The 22112-nt window shown below is 50.9% G+C and overlaps 1 protein-coding gene across 1 annotated transcript; it reads left to right on the forward strand.

Moving 5' to 3' along the window:
- Positions 1-16305: 16305 nt before the first annotated feature.
- LOC116373922 (fibril-forming collagen alpha chain-like) lies at positions 16306-21294 on the forward strand. The gene is made up of 4 exons (XM_031822232.1): positions 16306-16329; positions 17273-17836; positions 18826-20501; positions 21288-21294. Exons 1-4 carry the CDS (start codon positions 16306-16308, stop codon positions 21292-21294), a joined length of 2271 nt encoding a protein of 756 aa, XP_031678092.1.
- Positions 21295-22112: the final 818 nt, after the last annotated feature.

The raw sequence follows: 22112 nt of genomic DNA on the forward strand, positions 1-22112 counted from the left end.
CCTACCTGGTAGTCTAGGATGCTGAAGCCCAGGCCTCTCTCTCTCTCTCCCTACCTGGTAGTCTAGGATGCTGAAGCCCAGGACTCTCTCTCTCCCTACCTGGTAGTCTAGGATGTTGAAGCCCAGGCCTCTCTCTCTCTCTCCCTACCTGGTAGTCTAGGATGCTGAAGCCCAGGCCTCCCTCTCTCTCTCCCTACCTGGTAGTCTAGGATGCTGAAGCCCAGGCCTCTCTCTCTCTCTCCCTACCTGGTAGTCTAGGATGCTGAAGCCCAGGCCTCCCTCTCTCTCTCTCCCTACCTGGTAGTCTAGGATGCTGAAGCCCAGGCCTCTCTCTCTCTCCCTACCTGGTAGTCTAGGATGCTGAAGCCCAGGCCTCCCTCTCGCTCTCCCTACCTGGTAGTCTAGGATGCTGAAGCCCAGGCCTCTCTCTCTCTCTCCCTACCTGGTAGTCTAGGATGCTGAAGCCCAGGCCTCTCTCTCTCTCTCTCTCTCCCTACCTGGTAGTCTAGGATGCTGAAGCCCAGGCCTCTCTCTCTCTCCCTACCTGGTAGTCTAGGATGCTGAAGCCCAGGCCTCTCTCTCTCTCCCTACCTGGTAGTCTAGGATGCTGAAGCCCAGGCCTCTCTCTCTCTCCCTATCTGGTAGTCTAGGATGCTGAAGGCCAGGCCTCTCTCTCCCTACCTGGTAGTCTAGGATGCTGAAGCCCAGGCCTCTCTCTCGCTCTCTCTCTCCCTACCTGGTAGTCTAGGATGCTGAAGCCAAGGCATCCCTCTCTCTCTCTACCTGGTAGTCTAGGATGCTGAAGCCCAGGCCTCTCTCCCTACCTGGTAGTCTAGGATGCTGAAGCCCAGGCCTCTCTCCCTACCTGGTAGTCTAGGATGCTGAAGCCCAGGCCTACCTTTCTCTCTCCCTACCTGGTAGTCTAGGATGCTGAAGCCCAGGCCTCCCTCTCCCTACCTGGTAGTCTAGGATGCTGAAGCCAAGGCCTCTCTCTCTCTCTCTCTCTCTCTCCCTACCTGGTAGTCTAGGATGCTGAAGCCCAGGCCTCTCTCTCCCTACCTGGTAGTCTAGGATGCTGAAGCCCAGGCCTCTCTCCCCCTACCTGGTAGTCTAGGATGCTGAAGCCCAGGCCTCTCTCTCCCTACCTGGTAGTCTAGGATGCTGAAGCCCAGGCCTCCCTCTCTCTCCCTACCTGGTAGTCTTGTATGCTGAAGCCCAGGCCTCTCTCTCCCTACCTGGTAGTCTTGTATGCTGAAGCCCAGGCCTCTCTCTCCCTACCTGGTAGTCTTGTATGCTGAAGCCCAGGCCTCTCTCCCCCTACCTGGTAGTCTTGTATGCTGAAGCCCAGGCCTCTCTCTCCCCCTACCTGGTAGTCTTGTATGCTGAAGCCCAGGCCTCCCTCTCTCTCTCCCTACCTGGTAGTCTAGGATGCTGAAGCCCAGGCCTCTCTCTCTCCCTACCTGGTAGTCTAGGATGTTGAAGCCCAGGCCTCTCTCTCTCTCTCCCTACCTGGTAGTCTAGGATGCTGAAGCCCAGGCCTCCCTCTCTCTCTCCCTACCTGGTAGTCTAGGATGCTGAAGCCCAGGCCTCTCTCTCTCTCTCCCTACCTGGTAGTCTAGGATGCTGAAGCCCAGGCCTCCCTCTCTCTCTCTCCCTACCTGGTAGTCTAGGATGCTGAAGCCCAGGCCTCTCTCTCTCTCCCTACCTGGTAGTCTAGGATGCTGAAGCCCAGGCCTCCCTCTCGCTCTCCCTACCTGGTAGTCTAGGATGCTGAAGCCCAGGCCTCTCTCTCTCTCTCCCTACCTGGTAGTCTAGGATGCTGAAGCCCAGGCCTCTCTCTCTCTCTCTCTCTCCCTACCTGGTAGTCTAGGATGCTGAAGCCCAGGCCTCTCTCTCTCTCCCTACCTGGTAGTCTAGGATGCTGAAGCCCAGGCCTCTCTCTCTCTCCCTACCTGGTAGTCTAGGATGCTGAAGCCCAGGCCTCTCTCTCTCTCCCTATCTGGTAGTCTAGGATGCTGAAGGCCAGGCCTCTCTCTCCCTACCTGGTAGTCTAGGATGCTGAAGCCCAGGCCTCTCTCTCGCTCTCTCTCTCCCTACCTGGTAGTCTAGGATGCTGAAGCCAAGGCATCCCTCTCTCTCTCTACCTGGTAGTCTAGGATGCTGAAGCCCAGGCCTCTCTCCCTACCTGGTAGTCTAGGATGCTGAAGCCCAGGCCTCTCTCCCTACCTGGTAGTCTAGGATGCTGAAGCCCAGGCCTACCTTTCTCTCTCCCTACCTGGTAGTCTAGGATGCTGAAGCCCAGGCCTCCCTCTCCCTACCTGGTAGTCTAGGATGCTGAAGCCAAGGCCTCTCTCTCTCTCTCTCTCTCTCTCCCTACCTGGTAGTCTAGGATGCTGAAGCCCAGGCCTCTCTCTCCCTACCTGGTAGTCTAGGATGCTGAAGCCCAGGCCTCTCTCCCCCTACCTGGTAGTCTAGGATGCTGAAGCCCAGGCCTCTCTCTCCCCCTACCTGGTAGTCTTGTATGCTGAAGCCCAGGCCTCCCTCTCTCTCTCCCTACCTGGTAGTCTAGGATGCTGAAGCCCAGGCCTCTCTCTCTCCCTACCTGGTAGTCTAGGATGCTGAAGCCCAGTCCTCCCTCTCTCTCTCCCTACCTGGTAGTCTAGGATGCTGAAGCCCAGGCCTCTCTCTCTCTCTCCCTACCTGGTAGTCTAGGATGCTGAAGCCCAGGCCTCTCTCTCTCTCTCCCTACCTGGTAGTCTAGGATGCTGAAGCCCAGGCCTCCCTCTCTCTCTCCCTACCTGGTAGTCTAGGATGCTGAAGCCCAGGCCTCTCTCTCTCTCTCTCTCTCCCTACCTGGTAGTGTAGGATGCTGAAGCCAAGGCCTCCCTCTCTCTCTCTACCTGGTAGTCTAGGATGCTGAAGCCCAGGCCTCTCTCCCTACCTGGTAGTCTAGGATGCTGAAGCCCAGGCCTCTCTCCCTACCTGGTAGTCTAGGATGCTGAAGCCCAGGCCTACCTTTCTCTCTCCCTACCTGGTAGTCTAGGATGCTGAAGCCCAGGCCTCCCTCTCCCTACCTGGTAGTCTAGGATGCTGAAGCCCAGGCCTCTCTCTCGCTCTCTCTCCCCCTACCTGGTAGTCTAGGATGCTGAAGCCAAGGCCTCTCTCTCTCTCTCTCCCTACCTGGTATTCTAGGATGCTGAAGCCCAGGCCTCCCTCTCTCTCCCCCTACCTGGTAGTCTAGGATGCTGAAGCCCAGGCCTCTCTCTCTCTCCCTACCTGGTAGTCTAGGATGCTGAAGCCCAGGCCTCTCTCTCTCTCCCTACCTGGTAGTCTAGGATGCTGAAGCCCAGGCCTCTCTCTCTCTCCCTACCTGGTAGTCTAGGATGCTGAAGCCCAGGCCTCTCTCTCTCTCCCTACCTGGTAGTCTAGGATGCTGAAGCCCAGGCCTCTCTCCCCCTACCTGGTAGTCTAGGATGCTGAAGCCCAGGCCTCTCTCTCCCTACCTGGTAGTCTAGGATGCTGAAGCCCAGGCCTCCCTCTCTCTCCCTACCTGGTAGTCTTGTATGCTGAAGCCCAGGCCTCTCTCTCCCTACCTGGTAGTCTTGTATGCTGAAGCCCAGGCCTCTCTCTCCCTACCTGGTAGTCTTGTATGCTGAAGCCCAGGCCTCTCTCTCCCCCTACCTGGTAGTCTTGTATGCTGAAGCCCAGGCCTCCCTCTCTCTCTCCCTACCTGGTAGTCTAGGATGCTGAAGCCCAGGCCTCTCTCTCTCCCTACCTGGTAGTCTAGGATGCTGAAGCCCAGGCCTCCCTCTCTCTCTCCCTACCTGGTAGTCTAGGATGCTGAAGCCCAGTCCTCCCTCTCTCTCTCCCTACCTGGTAGTCTAGGATGCTGAAGCCCAGGCCTCCCTCTCTCTCTCCCTACCTGGTAGTCTAGGATGCTGAAGCCCAGGCCTCTCTCTCTCTCTCCCTACCTGGTAGTCTAGGATGCTGAAGCCCAGGCCTCTCTCTCTCTCTCCCTACCTGGTAGTCTAGGATGCTGAAGCCCAGGCCTCTCTCTCTCTCTCCCTACCTGGTAGTCTAGGATGCTGAAGCCCAGGCCTCTCTCTCTCCCTACCTGGTAGTCTAGGATGCTGAAGCCCAGGCCTCCCTCTCTCTCTCCCTGCCTGGTAGTCTAGGATGCTGAAGCCCAGGCCTCTCTCTCTCTCTCCCTACCTGGTAGTCTAGGATGCTGAAGCCCAGGCCTCCCTCTCTCTCTCCCTACCTGGTAGTCTAGGATGCTGAAGCCCAGGCCTCCCTCTCTCTTCTCCAGCTCCAACAACTGGATGTCTGGGGGCCACAGAGCCAGCTCTCCCTCTTCATGCTCTTCGTCTTCTCCTTCCTCATGCACTTTCTCCTCCTGGTGGCTTGGGTATGTGGGCACTTGCTCCTCCTCTGAGATCTCCTTCAGGGTGGCTTGGTCCTCCTCTGAGATCTCCTTTAGGGTGGCTTGGTCCTCCTCCGAGATCTCCTTTAGGGTGGCTTGGTCCTCCTCTGAGATCTCCTTTAGGGTGGCTTGGTCCTCCTCTGAGATCTCCTTTAGGGTGGCTTGGTCCTCCTCCGAGATCTCCTTTAGGCTGGCTTGCTCCTCCTCCGAGATCTCCTTTAAGGTGGCTTGCTCCTCCTCTGAGATCTCCTTTAGGGTGGCTTGCTCCTCCTCTGAGATCTCCTTCAGGGTGGCTTGGTCCTCCTCCGAGATCTCCTTTAGGGTGGCTTGGTCCTCCTCCGAGATCTCCTTTAGGGTGGCTTGGTCCTCCTCTGAGATCTCCTTCAGGGTGGCTTGCTCCTCCTCTGAGATCTCCTTCAGGGTGGCTTGGTCCTCCTCCGAGATCTCCTTTAGGGTGGCTTGGTCCTCCTCCGAGATCTCCTTTAGGGTGGCTTGCTCCTCCTCTGAGATCTCCTTTAGGGTGGCTTGGTCCTCCTCTGAGATCTCCTTCAGGGTGGCTTGCTCCTCCTCTGAGATCTCCTTTAGGGTGGCTTGCTCCTCATCTGAGATCTCCTTTAGGGTGGCTTGCTCCTCCTCTGAGATCTCCTTTAGGGTGGCTTGGTCCTCCTCTGAGATCTCCTTTAGGGTGGCTTGGTCCTCCTCCGAGATCTCCTTTAGGGTGGCTTGCTCCTCCTCTGAGATCTCCTTTAGGGTGGCTTGCTCCTCCTCTGAGATCTCCTTTAGGGTGGCTTGGTCCTCCTCTGAGATCTCCTTTAGGGTGGCTTGGTCCTCCTCCGAGATCTCCTTTAGGGTGGCTTGGTCCTCCTCTGAGATCTCCTTTAGGGTGGCTTGGTCCTCCTCCGAGATCTCCTTTAGGGTGGCTCGGTCCTGCTGGGTGAAAAAGGAACACGGTTAAGACAGGATATTTTAGATTCCGGAACATCTTTACCAGATATGTGTTGTACTGCAGTACATCATGCTACAACACAGACTGTCACCTGGCAACTGTCATCGGCTACGTTACACACAGTAAGCTGTCCAGTAAGTGTCAGCACTGCAGTGAAATTATAGAGTAGCATACCTGAAGCTGGTGACGAGTAGGGTCTCGGTGGTATGCCTGACTAATCCATAAAGAAGACAGCTTGGCTTCAATCTAGAAGGATGGCTATCATACGTATGTGTGTGTGTACATGCTTACATATGTGAGTGTGTGTATGTGCACGTGTGTGACTGTCTGAATGTGTGTCCTGACCTCAGAGAGGCTGGCAGCAGTGCTGGGCGAGCGCCTCTTATCGTCCCGGTCATGCTGGTAGTCTGAGTTCTCCTCTGTCAGGTGTCTGCAGCACACGAGGGTGAAGGGAGGGGGAACCTCACGAAGGAACGCCACCGCCTCACGCCTCGACTTGCCGTACAGCTGCACCGCGTTTACCTGTAGACAGAGACACAAGCACGTACAGCGACACAAATACAATTCACATGTAGCGTACAGGAAATTCCCTTAAGATATCATAAACACAATAACACACAGAGGTGCTCTATCTCAGGCACAAGGCAGACACACAGAAAAGCAGGCCATTTACCTGCACAGTGCGCACACACACACACACACACACACACACCATTCACTTAAGAGTAAATACACTGGTGACCAGTTTCAAAAGGGAAGATACACTATACAGTACAATTCAACATTTTGGACACACAGAATAATAGTGAAGACATCTAAACAATGAAATAACACATATGGAATCATGTAGTAACCAAAAAAGTGTTAAAGAAATCCAAATATATTTTTGATTTTAGCCACCCTTTGCCTTGTCATCAAGGCAAAGAGTAGCTACTTTGAAGAATCTCAAATATATTTTTATATGTTTATCACTTTTTTGGTTACTACATGATTCCATGTGTTATTTCATAGTGTCTTCATTATTATTCTACAATGTAGAAATAAACAAAAAACCTTGAATGAGAAGGTGTGTCCAAACTTTTGACTGGTACCATATATACAACAGAATGTGGACACCCCTTCAAATTAGAGGATACGGCTATTTCCCTCTAGTGGTGTGGGGGCTGTGCTTTGGCAAAGTGGGTGGGGTTATATCCTTCCTGTTTGACCCTGTCCGGGGGTGTCCTCGGATGGGGCCACAGTGTCTCCTGACACCTCCTGTCTCAGCCTCCAGTATTTATGCTACAGTAGTTTGTGTCGGGGGGCTAGGGTCAGTTTGTTATATCTGGAGTACTTCTCCTGTCCTATTCGGTGTCCTGTGTGAATTTAAGTGTGCTCTCTCTAATTCTCTCTTTCTCTCTTCTTTCTCTCTCTCGGAGGACCTGAGCCCTAGGACCATGCCCCAGGACTACCTGACATGATGACTCCTTGCTGTCCCCAGTCCACCTGGCCGTGCTGCTGCTCCAGTTTCAACTGTTCTGCCTTATTATTATTGGACCATGCTGGTCATTTATGAACATTTGAACATCTTGGCCATGTTCTGTTATAATCTCCACCCGGCACAGCCAGAAGAGGACTGGCCACCCCACATAGCCTGGTTCCTCTCTAGGTTTCTTCCTAGGTTTTGGCCTTTCTAGGGAGTTTTTCCTAGCCACCGTGCTTCTACACATGCATCGCTTTCTGCTTGGAGTTTTAGACTGGGTTTCTGTACAGCACTTTGAGATATCAGCTGATGTACGAAGGGCTATATAAATACATTTGATTTGATGATTTCAGCTACACCCATTGGTGACAGGTGTATAAAAATTGAGCACACCGCCATGCAATCTCCATAGACAAACATTGGCAGTAGAATGTCCTTACTAAATAGATCAGTGACTTTCAACGTGGCACCATAATAGGATTGTCCCTTACCAACAAGTCAGTTCGTCACATTTCTGCCTTTCTAGACTTGCCCCTGTCCACTGTAAGTGATGTTATTGTGAAGAGGAAACGTCTAGGAGAAACCATGGCTCAGTCGCGAAGTGGTGGACTACACAAGCTCACAGAACGGGACCGGTGAGTGCTGTTATTGTGAAGTGGAAACATCTAGGAGAAACCATGGCTCAGTCGCGAAGTGGTGGACTACACAAGCTCACAGAACGGGACCGGTGAGTGCTGTTATTGTGAAGTGGAAACGTCTAGGAGAAACCATGGCTCAGTCGCGAAGTGGTGGACTACACAAGCTCAGAACGGGACCGGTGAGTGCTGTTATTGTGAAGTGGAAACGTCTAGGAGAAACCATGGCTCAGCCGTGAAGTGGTGGACTACACAAGCTCACAGAACGGGACCGGTGAGTGCTGAAGCGTGTAAGAATAGTCTGTCCTCCCTGCCGAATTCCAAACGGCTTCTGGACACAATGTCAGCACAATAACTGTTAGTTGGGAGCTTCATGAAATGGATTGCCATGGCCGAGCAGATACACAAGCCTAACATCACCAAGCGCAATAACAAGCGTCGGCTGTAGTAGTGTAAAGTTTCCAATGGTGGCACTCTGGAGCAGCGGAAACGCATTCTCTGGAGCCATCTGGCAGTCTGATGGACAAATTTGGCGGATTCCAGGAGAACGCTACCTGCCCCAATGCATAGTGCCAACTGTAAAGTTTGTTGGAGGAGGAATAATGGTCTGGGGCTGTTTTTCATGGTTCGGGCTAGGCCCTGTAGTTCCAGTGAAAGGAAATCTTAACGCTACAGCATACAATGACATTCTAGACAATTCTGTGTTTCCAACTTTGTGACAATTGTTTGGGGAAGGCCCTTTCCTCTTTCAGCATGACAATGCCCCCATGCACAAAGCAAGGTCCATACAGAAATGTTTTGTCGAGATCGGTGTGGAAGAACTTGGTCTGCAGAGAGCCCTCCCCTCAACCCCATCGAAGACCTTTCGGATGAATTGGAATGCCAAATGCAAGCCAGGCCTAATCGCGCAACATCAGTGTCCGACCTCACTAATGCTCATCGCTGAATGGAAAAAAGTCTCCGCAGCAATGTTCCAACATCTAGTGGAAAGCCTTCCCAGAAGAGTGGAGGCTGTTATAGCAGCAATGTTCCAACATCTAGTGGAAAGCCTTCCCAGAAGAGAGGAGGCTGTTATAGCAGCAATGTTCCAACATCTAGTGGAAAGTCTTCCCAGAAGAGAGGAGGCTGTTATAGCAGCAATGTTCCAACATCTAGTGGAAAGCCTTCCCAGAAGAGAGGAGGCTGTTATAGCAGTGAAGGGGGGACCAACTCCATGTTTAATGCCCATGATTTTGGAATGAGATGTTCGACGAGCAGGTGTCCACATACTTCTGGTCATGTAGTGTAAGACATCAGAAGCTAATGGAGTCAATTTGTGACTTCAACAATTCCCAACAAAGGTTCTCTCACTGTTAATGAAGTGAACCAAGAGAGATATAGTAGCCCGCAGGAGGGTGTGTGTTGGTACTTGCGCCCGTGTGTGCGCCTGTACACGCGCCTGTGTGTGTGTGTGCTCGTGATCATGCATGTGTGTGTGCGCGCGTGTGTGTGAGATCAGAGGGGCCAACCCAGTGGTATAGCCCTATTCTCAGAGAGGGGACTCAGGGAGCCGCTGGGCCTCTTGATTGCTGTTTAATGGAGCGGGATGTGCAGGAGCATCTGGAGAGCCCAGCTGACGCTGGCTGCTCCGTGCCATCTGCCCAGAGATGTAGGTGAGACCTGGCCACCTCTACTAAGGTTTAGGGGCCTGCCATCTTACCGGGAGACTGCGGCTCAGAAAAATGTGTGTGTACTAGTATGCAGGGTTGGGGATGTGACGAAGCCTGACATAAAATGTGTGTGTACTAGTATGCAGGGTTGGGGATGTGACGAAGCCTGACATAAAATGTGTGTGTACTAGTATGCAGGGTTGGGGATGTGACAAAGCCTGACATAAAATGTGTGTGTACTAGTATGCAGGGTTGGGGATGTGACGAAGCCTAACATAAAATGAGCTATACCTTCAGGCATTTAAAACATGAATCTAGCGATACATTTGGAGCTCTAAAAACTAGCCTCCCTCCCCTCCTCGCTCTCCTCTACTCCTCTCTCAGAGTATTCCTGTCCTGTGCCACAGTACCATGGTGCTTTCTTCTGCCACGACTGCCAACAGCAACAGGCTGAGGGCACAGTGGTGAATCTGCACCAAGCCATGCCAGGGAGGGGAGCGGGCAGGAAGAGGGGTAGGGGTGCGCAGGGGGTGGCACAGAGGGGGCGAGGGAGGCAGGGGTCTGACGTACAGATGGCCTCGGTTAGCCTGCTAACCCCTCTTCACAGGAGTATGTACCCACACATACACACTCCCCCAACCACACACTCATAAAGACAAACACACACACTCCCCCAACCACACACTCATAAAGACAAACACACACACTCCCCCAACCACACACTCAAATAGACAAACACACACACTCCCCCAACCACACACTCAAATAGACAAACACACACACTCCCCCAACCACACACTCAAATAGACAAACACACACACTCCCCCAACCACACACTCAAATAGACAAACACACACACCTATAATGCAAAAGCCCAATGAACAACAGAAAATACAACAGCCCAGAGTTCCCCTGTAGTGTACATTAGACACGGGTCTAACTAACCCCCTCCAGTCACAGCTACATCTGAACTGGAGCCAGGGACATCGCCTGACCACCAAGGTCATTGGACAGGCTCAAGGTGATAGGGAACAAAAAATACTAGGAAATGATTTGAAGTTATGACACATTAGACGTGTGCTACCATAATCTTGAGGTTCTGCCAAGTAAAGCCTGCATGTATAACCAGTGCATTATGACTGACAGATCACGGGTTTTCTATCACTTCCTGATCTTTATGCTACATCCCATCTATTTTTAAATGTCATGGTTTGGTTACTTTGTATGCCTTTAGACAAGGAAAATGTTGTGCGGTGTGTTGTTGTTCGATGTGGTGTGTTGTTTCGATGCCTGTCCAGTACCTCTAGTAGTTCGTCCTCTGGTCTCAGGAGGCCGTGTTTGGCCACAGGGCCTCCTGGGGCCACAGAGGAGATGTAGTGGTGGCCGTCAAACGAGTCCAACTCCACCCCCAGACGCATGGTGTGGATGGGTAGCAGCTAGGATTAAAAGAATAGAATACTTTCTCATCTAATCAAATGCGCCGAATACAACAACAGGTGTAGTGGACCTTACTGTGAAATGCTTACTTACAAGCCCTTAACCAACAATGCAGTTCAAGAAATAGAGTTAATAAAATATTTACTAAATAAATGAAAGTACAATTTTATAAAAATTGTAACACAATAAAATAACAATACCGAGGCTATATACCGAGTCAGTGTGCGGGGGTAAAAGTCGAGGTAATTTGTACATGTAGGTGGGGGTAAAGTGACTATACATAGATAATAAAAAGTGAGTAGCAGCAGTGTAAAAACTATTTTAAAAACATTACAATAAATTCACAGATTTCACAACACACTGTGTGCCCTCAGGCCCCTACTCCACCACTACCATATATCTACAATACAAAATCCATGCGTACGTGTGTGTACAGTGCGTATGTTATCGTGTGTGTGTGCGAGCATGTGTGTGTGCCTATGTTTGTGTTGCTTCACAGTCCCCGCTGTTCCGTAAGGTGTTTGTTATATGTTTTTTAAATCTAATTTTACTACTTGCATCAGTTACTTAATGTGGTCATGGCTCTGTAGTACTGTGGGTCTCCCATAGTCTGTTCTTGGTGACTGTGAAGATGTATGTCTTGTGGGGTATGCACAGATGTCCGAGCTGTGTGCCAGTAGTTTAGACAGACAGCTCGGTGCGTTCAACATGTCAATACCTCTCATAAATACAAGTAGTGGTGAAGTCAATCGCTCCTCCACTTTGAGCCATTAGAGATTGATTGATCCAAGGACCAGCTGTGCTGCCCTGTTCTGAGCCAATTGCAATTTTCCTAAGTCCCTTTTTGTGGCACCTGACCCCATGACTGTACAGTAGTCCAGGTGTGACAAAACTAGGACCTGTAAGACCTGCCTTGTTGACAGTGCTGTTAAGAAGGTAGAGCAGCGCTTTATTATGGCCAGACTTCTCCCCATCTTAGCTACTGTTGTTTCAATATGCTTTGACCATGACAGTTTACAATCCAGGGTTACTCCAAGCTGTTTAGTCACCTCAACTCAATTCAATCTCCCTCACTAGCTTTAAGCACCAGCTGTCAGAGCAGCTCACAGATTACTGCACCTGTACATAGCCCATATATAATTTAGTCCAAACAACTACCTCTCCCCCTACTGTATTTATTTATTTATTTTGCTCCTTTGCACCCCATTATTTCTATCTCTATATTATCGCACATTCTTCCACTGCAAATCTACCATTCCAGTGTTTTACTTGCTATATTGTATTTACTTTGCCACCATGGCCTTTTTTTTAACCTTTGCCTCCCTTATCTCACCTCATTTGCTTACATTATATATAGACTTATTTTTCTACTGTATTATTGACTGTATGTTTGTTTTACTCCATGTGTAACTCTGTGTTGTTGTATGTGTTGAACTGCTTTGCTTTATCTTGGCCAGGTCGCAATAGTAAATGAGAACTTGTTCTCAACTTGCCTACCTGGTTAAATAAAGGTGAAATATAGTAAAATAAATTCCACATTATTTATTACAAGATTTAGTTGATTTTAGGGTTTAGTGAATGATTTGTCCCAAATCAATCTGTTTATTATCTATGCATAGTCTCTTCACCCCTACCTAACTGTATAAATTACCTTGACTAACCTGTACCCCCGCACATTGACTCGGTACCAGTATCCCCTGTATACAGCCTCATTACTGTTATTTTATTGTGTTACTTTTTATTTTTACTTTAGTTTATTTGGTAAATATTTCTTAATTCTTTATTGAACTGCACTGTTGGTTAAGTCTACACATCCCGTATTCGGCGCATGTGACAAATAAAGTTTGATTTGATTTGAAATAATGCTCAAAGCCAGTGGCATGTCATTAGTAAAGATTGAAAAAAGTAAGGGGCCTAGACAGCTGCCCTGGGGAATAACTGATGTTCCATTAAATAGCATCATCTGTGTTCTGTTAGACAGGCAACTCTTTATCCACAATATTGCAGAGGGTGTAAAGCCTACACATACATTTTTCCAGCAGCAGACTATGCTCGATAATGTCAAAAGCCACACTGAAGTCTAGCAAATTATTGATTTCATGAACCTTGTTTCTTAAACCTCTTATGTTAAAGTGGGCTATTGTGAGCATTTTTCTTCTGGGATGCTTACTTGTTTTCATTGCGTTACTGGGAAGATTGTGTCTACCAACGCCTCTGGTGTAATGTACATTTGCTGAAGGATTATGACAACTCCACGTCACAATGGTAGGGATCAGCTGAGCTGGGTTTGGGTCATTGATAAATCATTGTCTCAATGCAGCCTTACAATGCTGTGAAAGGATCCAGGAACCCAAATGATTTGGGTGGATACCATCCTCCTTATAAAACGTGTTTTGTTTCCAAAAGGTATTGAAATTGTCAACAAAAGTTATACGCAGTGAGCTGCATTAATCACATAGCCAGTTGTGAAGATAAATAATCCTGCTTAAGCATTTAATGCCATGATTCAGAGAGGGAACAGGGCCAGATGGGTCTAGCAGAGAGTCAATCGGCTCTTTAAAATCCAGTTTCAACTGTTCAGAGCTACCCTTCATGTCATTAAAACCCACGTCCTTTACTCAAGCTCCGGGATAGGACATTGTTCCTGGTGCAAAAACAGTCACTTACCATGGAGCTGCCCAAAATCACAGCTGGCAAGAATGACAAGGAAATCAGACCACACCCTTGCTTTACAGAATTCAGAGAACCCTTTATGGACGGGCAGGAAGAAGGATAACTTGAGCCCATTTCTCCTGGCGCAGTCCTGTGTCAGATGGAGATCCAGAGCAGGGACGTAAGGTTGGCGATATCGACTTCAAAATCGTAGTAGTAGGCACTGCGGCTGACAAGACACAGGCACCCCCAGCAATGAAGGTGCAGGAAGATCTAGGACGGCCAAAATATTTGTTGTTTACATCCAACATGCGCGAACGCAGTCCAGCCACCAGCGCAGAAAATGTAAATGTTCCACTCTGCGTTTTCCCCAGTTTCTTACGTAAGCTGGTGATCTGCGTGATCAAAGGAAGCCACCTCAAGCCTATAATCCTCGGCAAGCAAACAATTGCCACATCGGAACTCTGAGTGATTCAGTTGGTCCAGAAACAAAGCGTAGTAGATACAGCTCCTACAGCGCAGGAACCGTTCATTTATTTCTCCAGACAAAGAGGGCTCCAATGGAAAACTCATCTGGTAGCAACTTCGTTAGCTTGATGGCAGCGTAGCGTCTCTGTCAAGCAGGCTTTAACCTGTCTGTTAAGCAGGATTCTGGGACAAAGTTAAAGGTCCTAGCTGTTAAAAGCTAACCGCTTCGTGGCATCAACAAGTTCGATATTCGTATTTAATGAATAGTGGTTTTGTTTTAATCAAAAATAACAAACCGAGCTTATCATGAGGTACTCTACCTCAGGCAAGCAATACCTCAAGGCTTAATATTAGACATTGCGCACCAGCTGTTATTGACAAATAGACACACCTCGTCTTACCGGACGTAGCCGTTCTGTCCTGACAGGAAAACCCAGCCATATTATCCGTATCGTCGTTCAGCCACAACTTGGCGAAACATCAGATATCACAGTTTTAATGTCCCGCTGGTAGGATAGTCTCGAACGGACCTCATCCAGTTTATTCTTACCCACTCACCAACAAATTTTCACAAGGCACATCGAACTCCACCCCCTGTACCTCCTGTTCTTCATGCGAATGATGGGGATTTGGGCCTGGTCTCGGAGAAACAGTATGTCCTTTGCTTTAGACTCATTAAAGGGAAAAATCTTAATCCAGTTCGAGGTGAGTAATCGCCGTTCTGATGTCCAGAAGCTCTTCTCGGTCATAAGAGACGGTAGCAGCAACATTATGTACAAAATAAGTTACAAACAATGTGAGAAAACACACAAAATAGCACAGTTGGTTGGGAGCCCGTAAATGGCAGCCATCCCCCTCCGGCGCCATTCTTTAACATCCCTGTGATAACTGGGGTGGTTTTGTCAAAGGGAACTGTGTTTGATATATATAACAATATTTGATGGTAACTGGTGGTCACCTTGGAGTAATTCTGTAATTCAGCATCATCTTCAATAACAGGGTCCAGTTCAACCACCTGGGAGGGAAAACACACAAACAATGGTCATTATAAACTGGGTGGTTTGAGCCCTGAATGCTGATTGGCTGACAAAACATTTATTTTTACTGTTCTAATTACATTGGTAACCAGTTGATAATAGGAATAATAACACCTCGGGGGTTTGTGGTATATGGCCAATATACCACGGCAACAGGCTGTATCCGCGTCAAGATCAGCCCTTACATGCTGACGCGTACATAGGCATTGCAAAATAAATGTACACATACATGTTATTCAATCATTGCACCCACACTGATCTCATTGTATTTTAGGAGCATATACCCACGTGGGTGATTGAAAGATGAACTAAGGTTTACACTCCAGTCCAGTTGGTGGTGGTGATGCACCTTAAAGTTGGTTGCAACCATCATATAAAATTCCAAGAAGCCTGAAGGAAGAAAGATTACTAGAAAAACAAGCTTGGTTTACCTTGTGCATTTCTGGCCTGTGCATTTCAGGTAAAATAACAACCCAATTTTTATATCCCAGGACAAATTAGTTAGCAACAGCAAGCTAAATTGACGGAAATGAATAAAGTTGGTTCAGAGTTCATTTTGATATAGCAACATGGGTCTTGATCACGTCTGGTGTGGGTGGACAAAATCAACATGCGTGTGATAGCGGGTGTGCGAGCGGTCTGGTCAGCATGTTAGCTATGGTTTATTTGGCCATATACCACAACCCCTCATAGCTTATTGCTTAATTATATAATTCCTTCCCTATGGGATGATCAAACCTCGCTTGATATCAAATCAAACTGTTACTGATTGACATGACTGATTTCTCTGAGTTTGTCTATGGTGTGTTGGTATTCTGTCCATATGTTCATTTCCTGCTGTCAGTTAGAATCTCACCAGATCATCGTACTGTGGCCCCAGAGACTGCTCCCATTTGTCCTTCAGCTCCAGCTCAGACAGAGATATCTCCTCCACACCTGTAAGACACAAGGACAGTGTCAATGCACATGTTAATAACTCTGGGACGTGAGGAACGACACAAAACATGTTCAATTGTATTTTGAATGGAACTTCGCTGTTAAGGGCAATTACACCACTTTACAACCCCACTGTCATCATCCCCGGCACAATACCAGCATCAACATATGTGAAAACGGCACATTTACATTTTGTAGAAAACAGCAAAAGTTCAAACAAAAAAAACCTTGTTTGGGCTAAGAAATCATTGTTTTTTACTTTTAATCCTACCTGTCACAGAGAAGCATTTTTTTTAGGACCATTCTTATTATACAGTATTTTTAACCACAGACTATAGAAACCTGCTGTTTTCACATAGTCTACGCAGATCCCTGGTGGCAGAATTTCCCTTTAAGCTTAACTGAGTGAGAAGTCAACCCTGGGACACTGACAGGGTAACAAGATTGCTGCTTGTGATCCAGGAAGTAATGAGACAGACATGAGTTCGGCTCCCCCACAACTGTACTGTAGGACTTTTTACAGTGAACCTGGGGGGAAATCAGCAGCAGGACATGAAGGAGGAATTATTTATGCTGCGTGTTCATTACCAGTGTAAAGATGTAAAGAGAAACTCCTCAGAGCTAGCTCCCTTGGACTGACCACAACCACTCCCCACACACATGGAAGCGTTTGAGTCCTACATGGTGTGTGTGTGTCTCTCTCGCTTTCTGTCAGCCCCGGTGTGTAAAAACCCAAAGGCTTGTGACATGAGCTCCAGTACTGTACCTGATTAATTAACATGGCTAACCACTCGCCGCTGAGCAATTCCTCTCCAATGTTTCACTGAATAAATAGCCTAATACATGGTTTTGGGATGTCAAGGAGGAAGGAACATCTGTGGGCCAGGCGGAGGACACGCACGAACACACATACCCACCACAAACTGTTGCCACAAAGTTGGAAGTGACGCAAGTGCCTTAATGTGTTCGGAAGAGTAACTGCCTTGGCAACAGCTAATGGGCATCCCTGATGAATATAATACACACCCTAAATATTTACAATACATTTCAGTCAGTTAGCAAAGACAAATAGAGGGAAGGAAGAGAGAGGCAAGAGAGAAAGAAAGAAAGAGAACAGCTGGACGTGGGAGTCAGGGTGGAGTCAGGGTGGACGGTGGAGTCAGGGTGGAGTCAGGGTGGAGTCAGGGTGGAGTCAGGGTGGACGGTGGAGTCAGGGTGGAGTCAGGGTGGAGTCAGGGTGGAGTCAGGGTGGACGGTGGAGTCAGGGTGGAGTCAGGGTGGACGGTGGAGTCAGGGTGGAGTCAGGGTGGACGGTGGAGTCAGGGTGGAGTCAGGGTGGAGTCAGGGTGGACGGTGGAGTCAGGGTGGAGTCAGGGTGGACGGTGGAGTCAGGGTGGAGTCAGGGTGGAGTCAGGGTGGAGTCAGGGTGGACGGTGGAGTCAGGGTGGAGTCAGGGTGGACGGTGGAGTCAGGGTGGACGTGGGAGTCAGGGTGGAGTCAGGGTGTACGGTGGAGTCAGGGTGGACGTGGGAGTCAGGGTGGACGGTGGAGTCAGGGTGGACGTGGGAGCCAGGGTGCACGGTGGAGCCAGGGTGCACGGTGGAGCCAGGGTGCACGGTGGAGCCAGGGTGGAGTCAGGGTGGACAGTGGAGTCAGGGTGGACGTGGGAGCCAGGGTGCACGGTGGAGCCAGGGTGCACGGTGGAGCCAGGGTGGAGTCAGGGTGGACGGTGGAGTCAGGGTGGACGTGGGAGCCAGGGTGGCCGTGGGAGCCAGGGTGCACGGTGGAGCCAGGGTGCACGGTGGAGCCAGGGTGCACGGTGGAGCCAGGGTGGAGTCAGGGTGGACGGTGGAGTCAGGGTGGACGTGGGAGTCAGGGTGGAGTCAGGGTGGACGGTGGAGTCAGGGTGGACGTGGGAGTCAGGGTGGAGTCAGGGTGGACGTGGGAGCCAGGGTGGACGTGGGAGCCAGGGTGCACGGTGGAGCCAGGGTGCACGGTGGAGCCAGGGTGCACGGTGGAGCCAGGGTGGAGTCAGGGTGGAGTCAGGGTGGACGTGGGAGCCAGGGTGGATGTGGGAGCCAGGGTGGACGTGGGAGCCAGGGTGCACGGTGGAGCCAGGGTGCACGGTGGAGCCAGGGTGCACGGTGGAGCCAGGGTGCACGGTGGAGCCAGGGTGGAGTCAGGGTGGACGGTGTTCCTTCCACTCGCCGCTGAGCAATTCCTCTCCAATGTTTCACTGAATAAATAGCCTAATACATGGTTTTGGGATGTCAAGGAGGAAGGAACATCTGTGGGCCAGGCGGAGGACACGCACGAACACACATACCCACCACAAACTGTTGCCACAAAGTTGGAAGTGACGCAAGTGCCTTAATGTGTTCGGAAGAGTAACTGCCTTGGCAACAGCTAATGGGCATCCCTGATGAATATAATACACACCCTAAATATTTACAATACATTTCAGTCAGTTAGCAAAGACAAATAGAGGGAAGGAAGAGAGAGGCAAGAGAGAAAGAAAGAAAGTCAGGGTGGACGGTGGAGTCAGGGTGGAGTTAGGGTGGACGGTGGAGTCAGGGTGGAGTCAGGGTGGACGGTGGAGTCAGGGTGGAGTCAGGGTGGACGGTGGAGTCAGGGTGGAGTCAGGGTGGAGTCAGGGTGGAGTCAGGGTGGAGTCAGGGTGGACGGTGGAGTCAGGGTGGAGTCAGGGTGGAGTCAGGGTGGAGTCAGGGTGGACGGTGGAGTCAGGGTGGACGGTGGAGTCAGGGTGGAGTCAGGGTGGAGTCAGGGTGGAGTCAGGGTGGACGGTGGAGTCAGGGTGGAGTCAGGGTGGACGGTGGAGTCAGGGTGGACGGTGGAGTCAGGGTGGAGTCAGGGTGGACGGTGGAGTCAGGGTGGAGTCAGGGTGGACGGTGGAGTCAGGGTGGAGTCAGGGTGGACGGTGGAGTCAGGGTGGAGTCAGGGTGGAGTCAGGGTGGACGGTGGAGTCAGGGTGGAGTCAGGGTGGAGTCAGGGTGGAGTCAGGGTGGACGGTGGAGTCAGGGTGGAGTCAGGGTGGACGGTGGAGTCAGGGTGGAGTCAGGGTGGACGGTGGAGTCAGGGTGGACGGTGGAGTCAGGGTGGACGGTGGAGTCAGGGTGGAGTCAGGGTGTACGGTGGAGTCAGGGTGGACGTGGGAGTCAGGGTGGAGTCAGGGTGGACGGTGGAGTCAGGGTGGACGTGGGAGTCAGGGTGGACGGTGGAGTCAGGGTGGACGTGGGAGCCAGGGTGGACGTGGGAGCCAGGGTGCACGGTGGAGCCAGGGTGCACGGTGGAGCCAGGGTGCACGGTGGAGCCAGGGTGGAGTCAGGGTGGACGGTGGAGTCAGGGTGGACGTGGGAGTCAGGGTGGAGTCAGGGTGTACGGTGGAGTCAGGGTGGACGTGGGAGTCAGGGTGGAGTCAGGGTGGACGGTGGAGTCAGGGTGGACGTGGGAGTCAGGGTGGACGGTGGAGTCAGGGTGGACGTGGGAGCCAGGGTGGACGTGGGAGCCAGGGTGGACGGTGGAGTCAGGGTGGACGTGGGAGCCAGGGTGGACGTGGGAGCCAGGGTGCACGGTGGAGCCAGGGTGCACGGTGGAGCCAGGGTGCACGGTGGAGCCAGGGTGGAGTCAGGGTGGACAGTGGAGTCAGGGTGGACGTGGGAGCCAGGGTGGACGTGGGAGCGAGGGTGCACGGTGGAGCCAGGGTGCACGGTGGAGCCAGGGTGGAGTCAGGGTGGACGGTGGAGTCAGGGTGGACGTGGGAGCCAGGGTGGACGTGGGAGCCAGGGTGCACGGTGGAGCCAGGGTGCACGGTGGAGCCAGGGTGCACGGTGGAGCCAGGGTCCACGGTGGAGCCAGGGTGCACGGTGGAGCCAGGGTGCACGGTGGAGCCAGGGTGGAGTCAGGGTGGACGGTGGAGTCAGGGTGGACGTGGGAGTCAGGGTGGAGTCAGGGTGGACGGTGGAGTCAGGGTGGACGTGGGAGTCAGGGTGGAGTCAGGGTGGACGTGGGAGCCAGGGTGGACGTGGGAGCCAGGGTGCACGGTGGAGCCAGGGTGCACGGTGGAGCCAGGGTGCACGGTGGAGCCAGGGTGGAGTCAGGGTGGAGTCAGGGTGGAGTCAGGGTGGAGTCAGGGTGGACGTGGGAGCCAGGGTGGATGTGGGAGCCAGGGTGGACGTGGGAGCCAGGGTGGACGTGGGAGCCAGGGTGCACGGTGGAGCCAGGGTGCACGGTGGAGCCAGGGTGCACGGTGGAGCCAGGGTGCACGGTGGAGCCAGGGTGGAGTCAGGGTGGACGGTGGAGTCAGGGTGGACGTGGGAGCCAGGGTGGACGTGGGAGTCAGGGTGGACGTGGGAGCCAGGGTGGACGTGGGAGCCAGGGTGGACGTGGGAGCCAGGGTGGACGTGGGAGCCAGGGTGGACGTGGGAGCCAGGGTGGACGTGGGAGTCAGGGTGGACGTGGGAGCCAGGGTGGACGTGGGAGCCAGGGTGGACATGGGAGTCAGGGTGGAGTCAGGGTGGACGGTGGAGCCAGGGTGGACGTGGGAGTCAGGGTGGACGTGGGAGCCAGGGTGCACGGTGGAGCCAGGGTGGAGTCAGGGTGGACGTGGGAGCCAGGGTGGACGGTGGAGCCAGGGTGGACGGTGGAGCCAGGGTGCACGGTGGAGCCAGGGTGGACGGTGGAGCCAGGGTGGACGGTGGAGCCAGGGTGCACGGTGGAGCCAGGGTGGACGGTGGAGCCAGGGTGGACGTGGGAGCCAGGGTGGACGTGGGAGCCAGGGTGGACGTGGGAGTCAGGGTGGACAAGCACAATCAGACTGGTTCAAGTGTTAAGTTACTGTACTGGCACAGTGGCACTACCATAAGAGATTTTTTTGCAAATGTGTTGTGTAATGTACTGTGAATGTCAATGGTTCAGACATACATTGTTCTACGTGATTGACAGCTCATTGTGCCACTACACTGAACTACAGTAAAAACTAAAAAGCCCAAATCAGCGCTTCAGTTAAGACTCACTCAAAACCTCCACGTGGACATCAGCCAACAGTTGTTCTGCAGTGGAATGGACTAGAATCAGTTTCCAACATCTTCAACTTTCAATGATTCTAATACATATAACAACGCAGGTATTTGTCCCAAACAGCACACTATTCCCTAGGACACTACTTTGAGCCCATAGGGCTCTGTTCAAAATAAGTGCACTATACACTGAGTGTACAAAACATTAGGAACACCTTCCTGATATTGAGTTGCACTCGGGGCATGGACTCTACAAGGTGTTGAAAGTGTTCCACAGGGATCCTGGCCCATGTTGACTCCAATGCCTCCCACAGTGTGTCAAGTTGGCTGGATGTCTTTTCGGTGGTGGACCATTCTTGATAGACACACGAAGCTGTTGAGCGTGTAAAAACTCAGCAGCTTTGCGGTTCTTGACACACTCAAAAATCGGTGCGCCTGACACTTACTACCATTTGGGACAGAACTCATGTATTTCTGCTTCAGGTGTTACTTCCCTAGCTATCACCTTTAAATGAGACAAACATACACTACATGACCAACAGTATGTGGACACCTGATCGTCGTACATCTCTTTCCAAAATCATAACCCTCTTTTGTTCCATCCAGTAACTAGATAACACCAGACACATATGAAAAGGGGAGACATGTACAGTGCCTGCAGAAAGTTTTCAAACCCCTTGACTTATTCAACATTTTGTTGTTGCAGACTGAATTTGTCACACATCTACAGACAATAGCACATAATGAAAAAGTTAAAACAGATTTTTGGAATATTTTGTGCAAATGTATTTTTGTACACCCCTGGGTAAATAATACATGTTAGAATCACCTTCGGCAGCGATTACACCCATCAGTCTAAAGATCTTTGCACACCTGGATTGTACAATATTCGCACATTATTCTGTTTTAAACTCGTCACCTCTGTCAAGTTGGTTGTTGATCATTGCTAGACAGCCATTTTCAAGTCTTGCTATAGATTTTTAAGTCAAAACTGTAACTAGGCCACTCGGGAGCATTCAATGTCATCTTGTAAGCAACTCCAGTGTATATTTGACCTTGTGTTTTAGGTTATTGTCCTGCTGAAAGGTGAATTTGTCTCCCAGTGTCTGTTGGAAAGCAGACTGAACCAGGTTTTCCTCTAGGATTTTGCCTGTGCTTAGCTCTATTCTGTTTCTTTTTAGCCTAGAATAACTCCCTAGTCCTTGCTGATTACAAGCATGCCCCTATTATGAGGCATCCGCCACCATGTTTGAACATTTTAACAGAGGGTACTCAGTGATGTGTTGGATTCGCCACAAACATAATGCTTTGTATTCTGGACAATAAGTTCATTTCTTTGCCACATTAGTTGCAGCATTACTTTAGTACCTTATTGCAAACAGGATGCATGTTCTAGAATATATTTATTCTGTACAGGCTTCCTTCTTTCCG

Source organism: Oncorhynchus kisutch, linkage group LG4 (assembly GCF_002021735.2).
Source record: "Oncorhynchus kisutch isolate 150728-3 linkage group LG4, Okis_V2, whole genome shotgun sequence".
Classification (NCBI taxonomy): domain Eukaryota; kingdom Metazoa; phylum Chordata; class Actinopteri; order Salmoniformes; family Salmonidae; genus Oncorhynchus; species Oncorhynchus kisutch.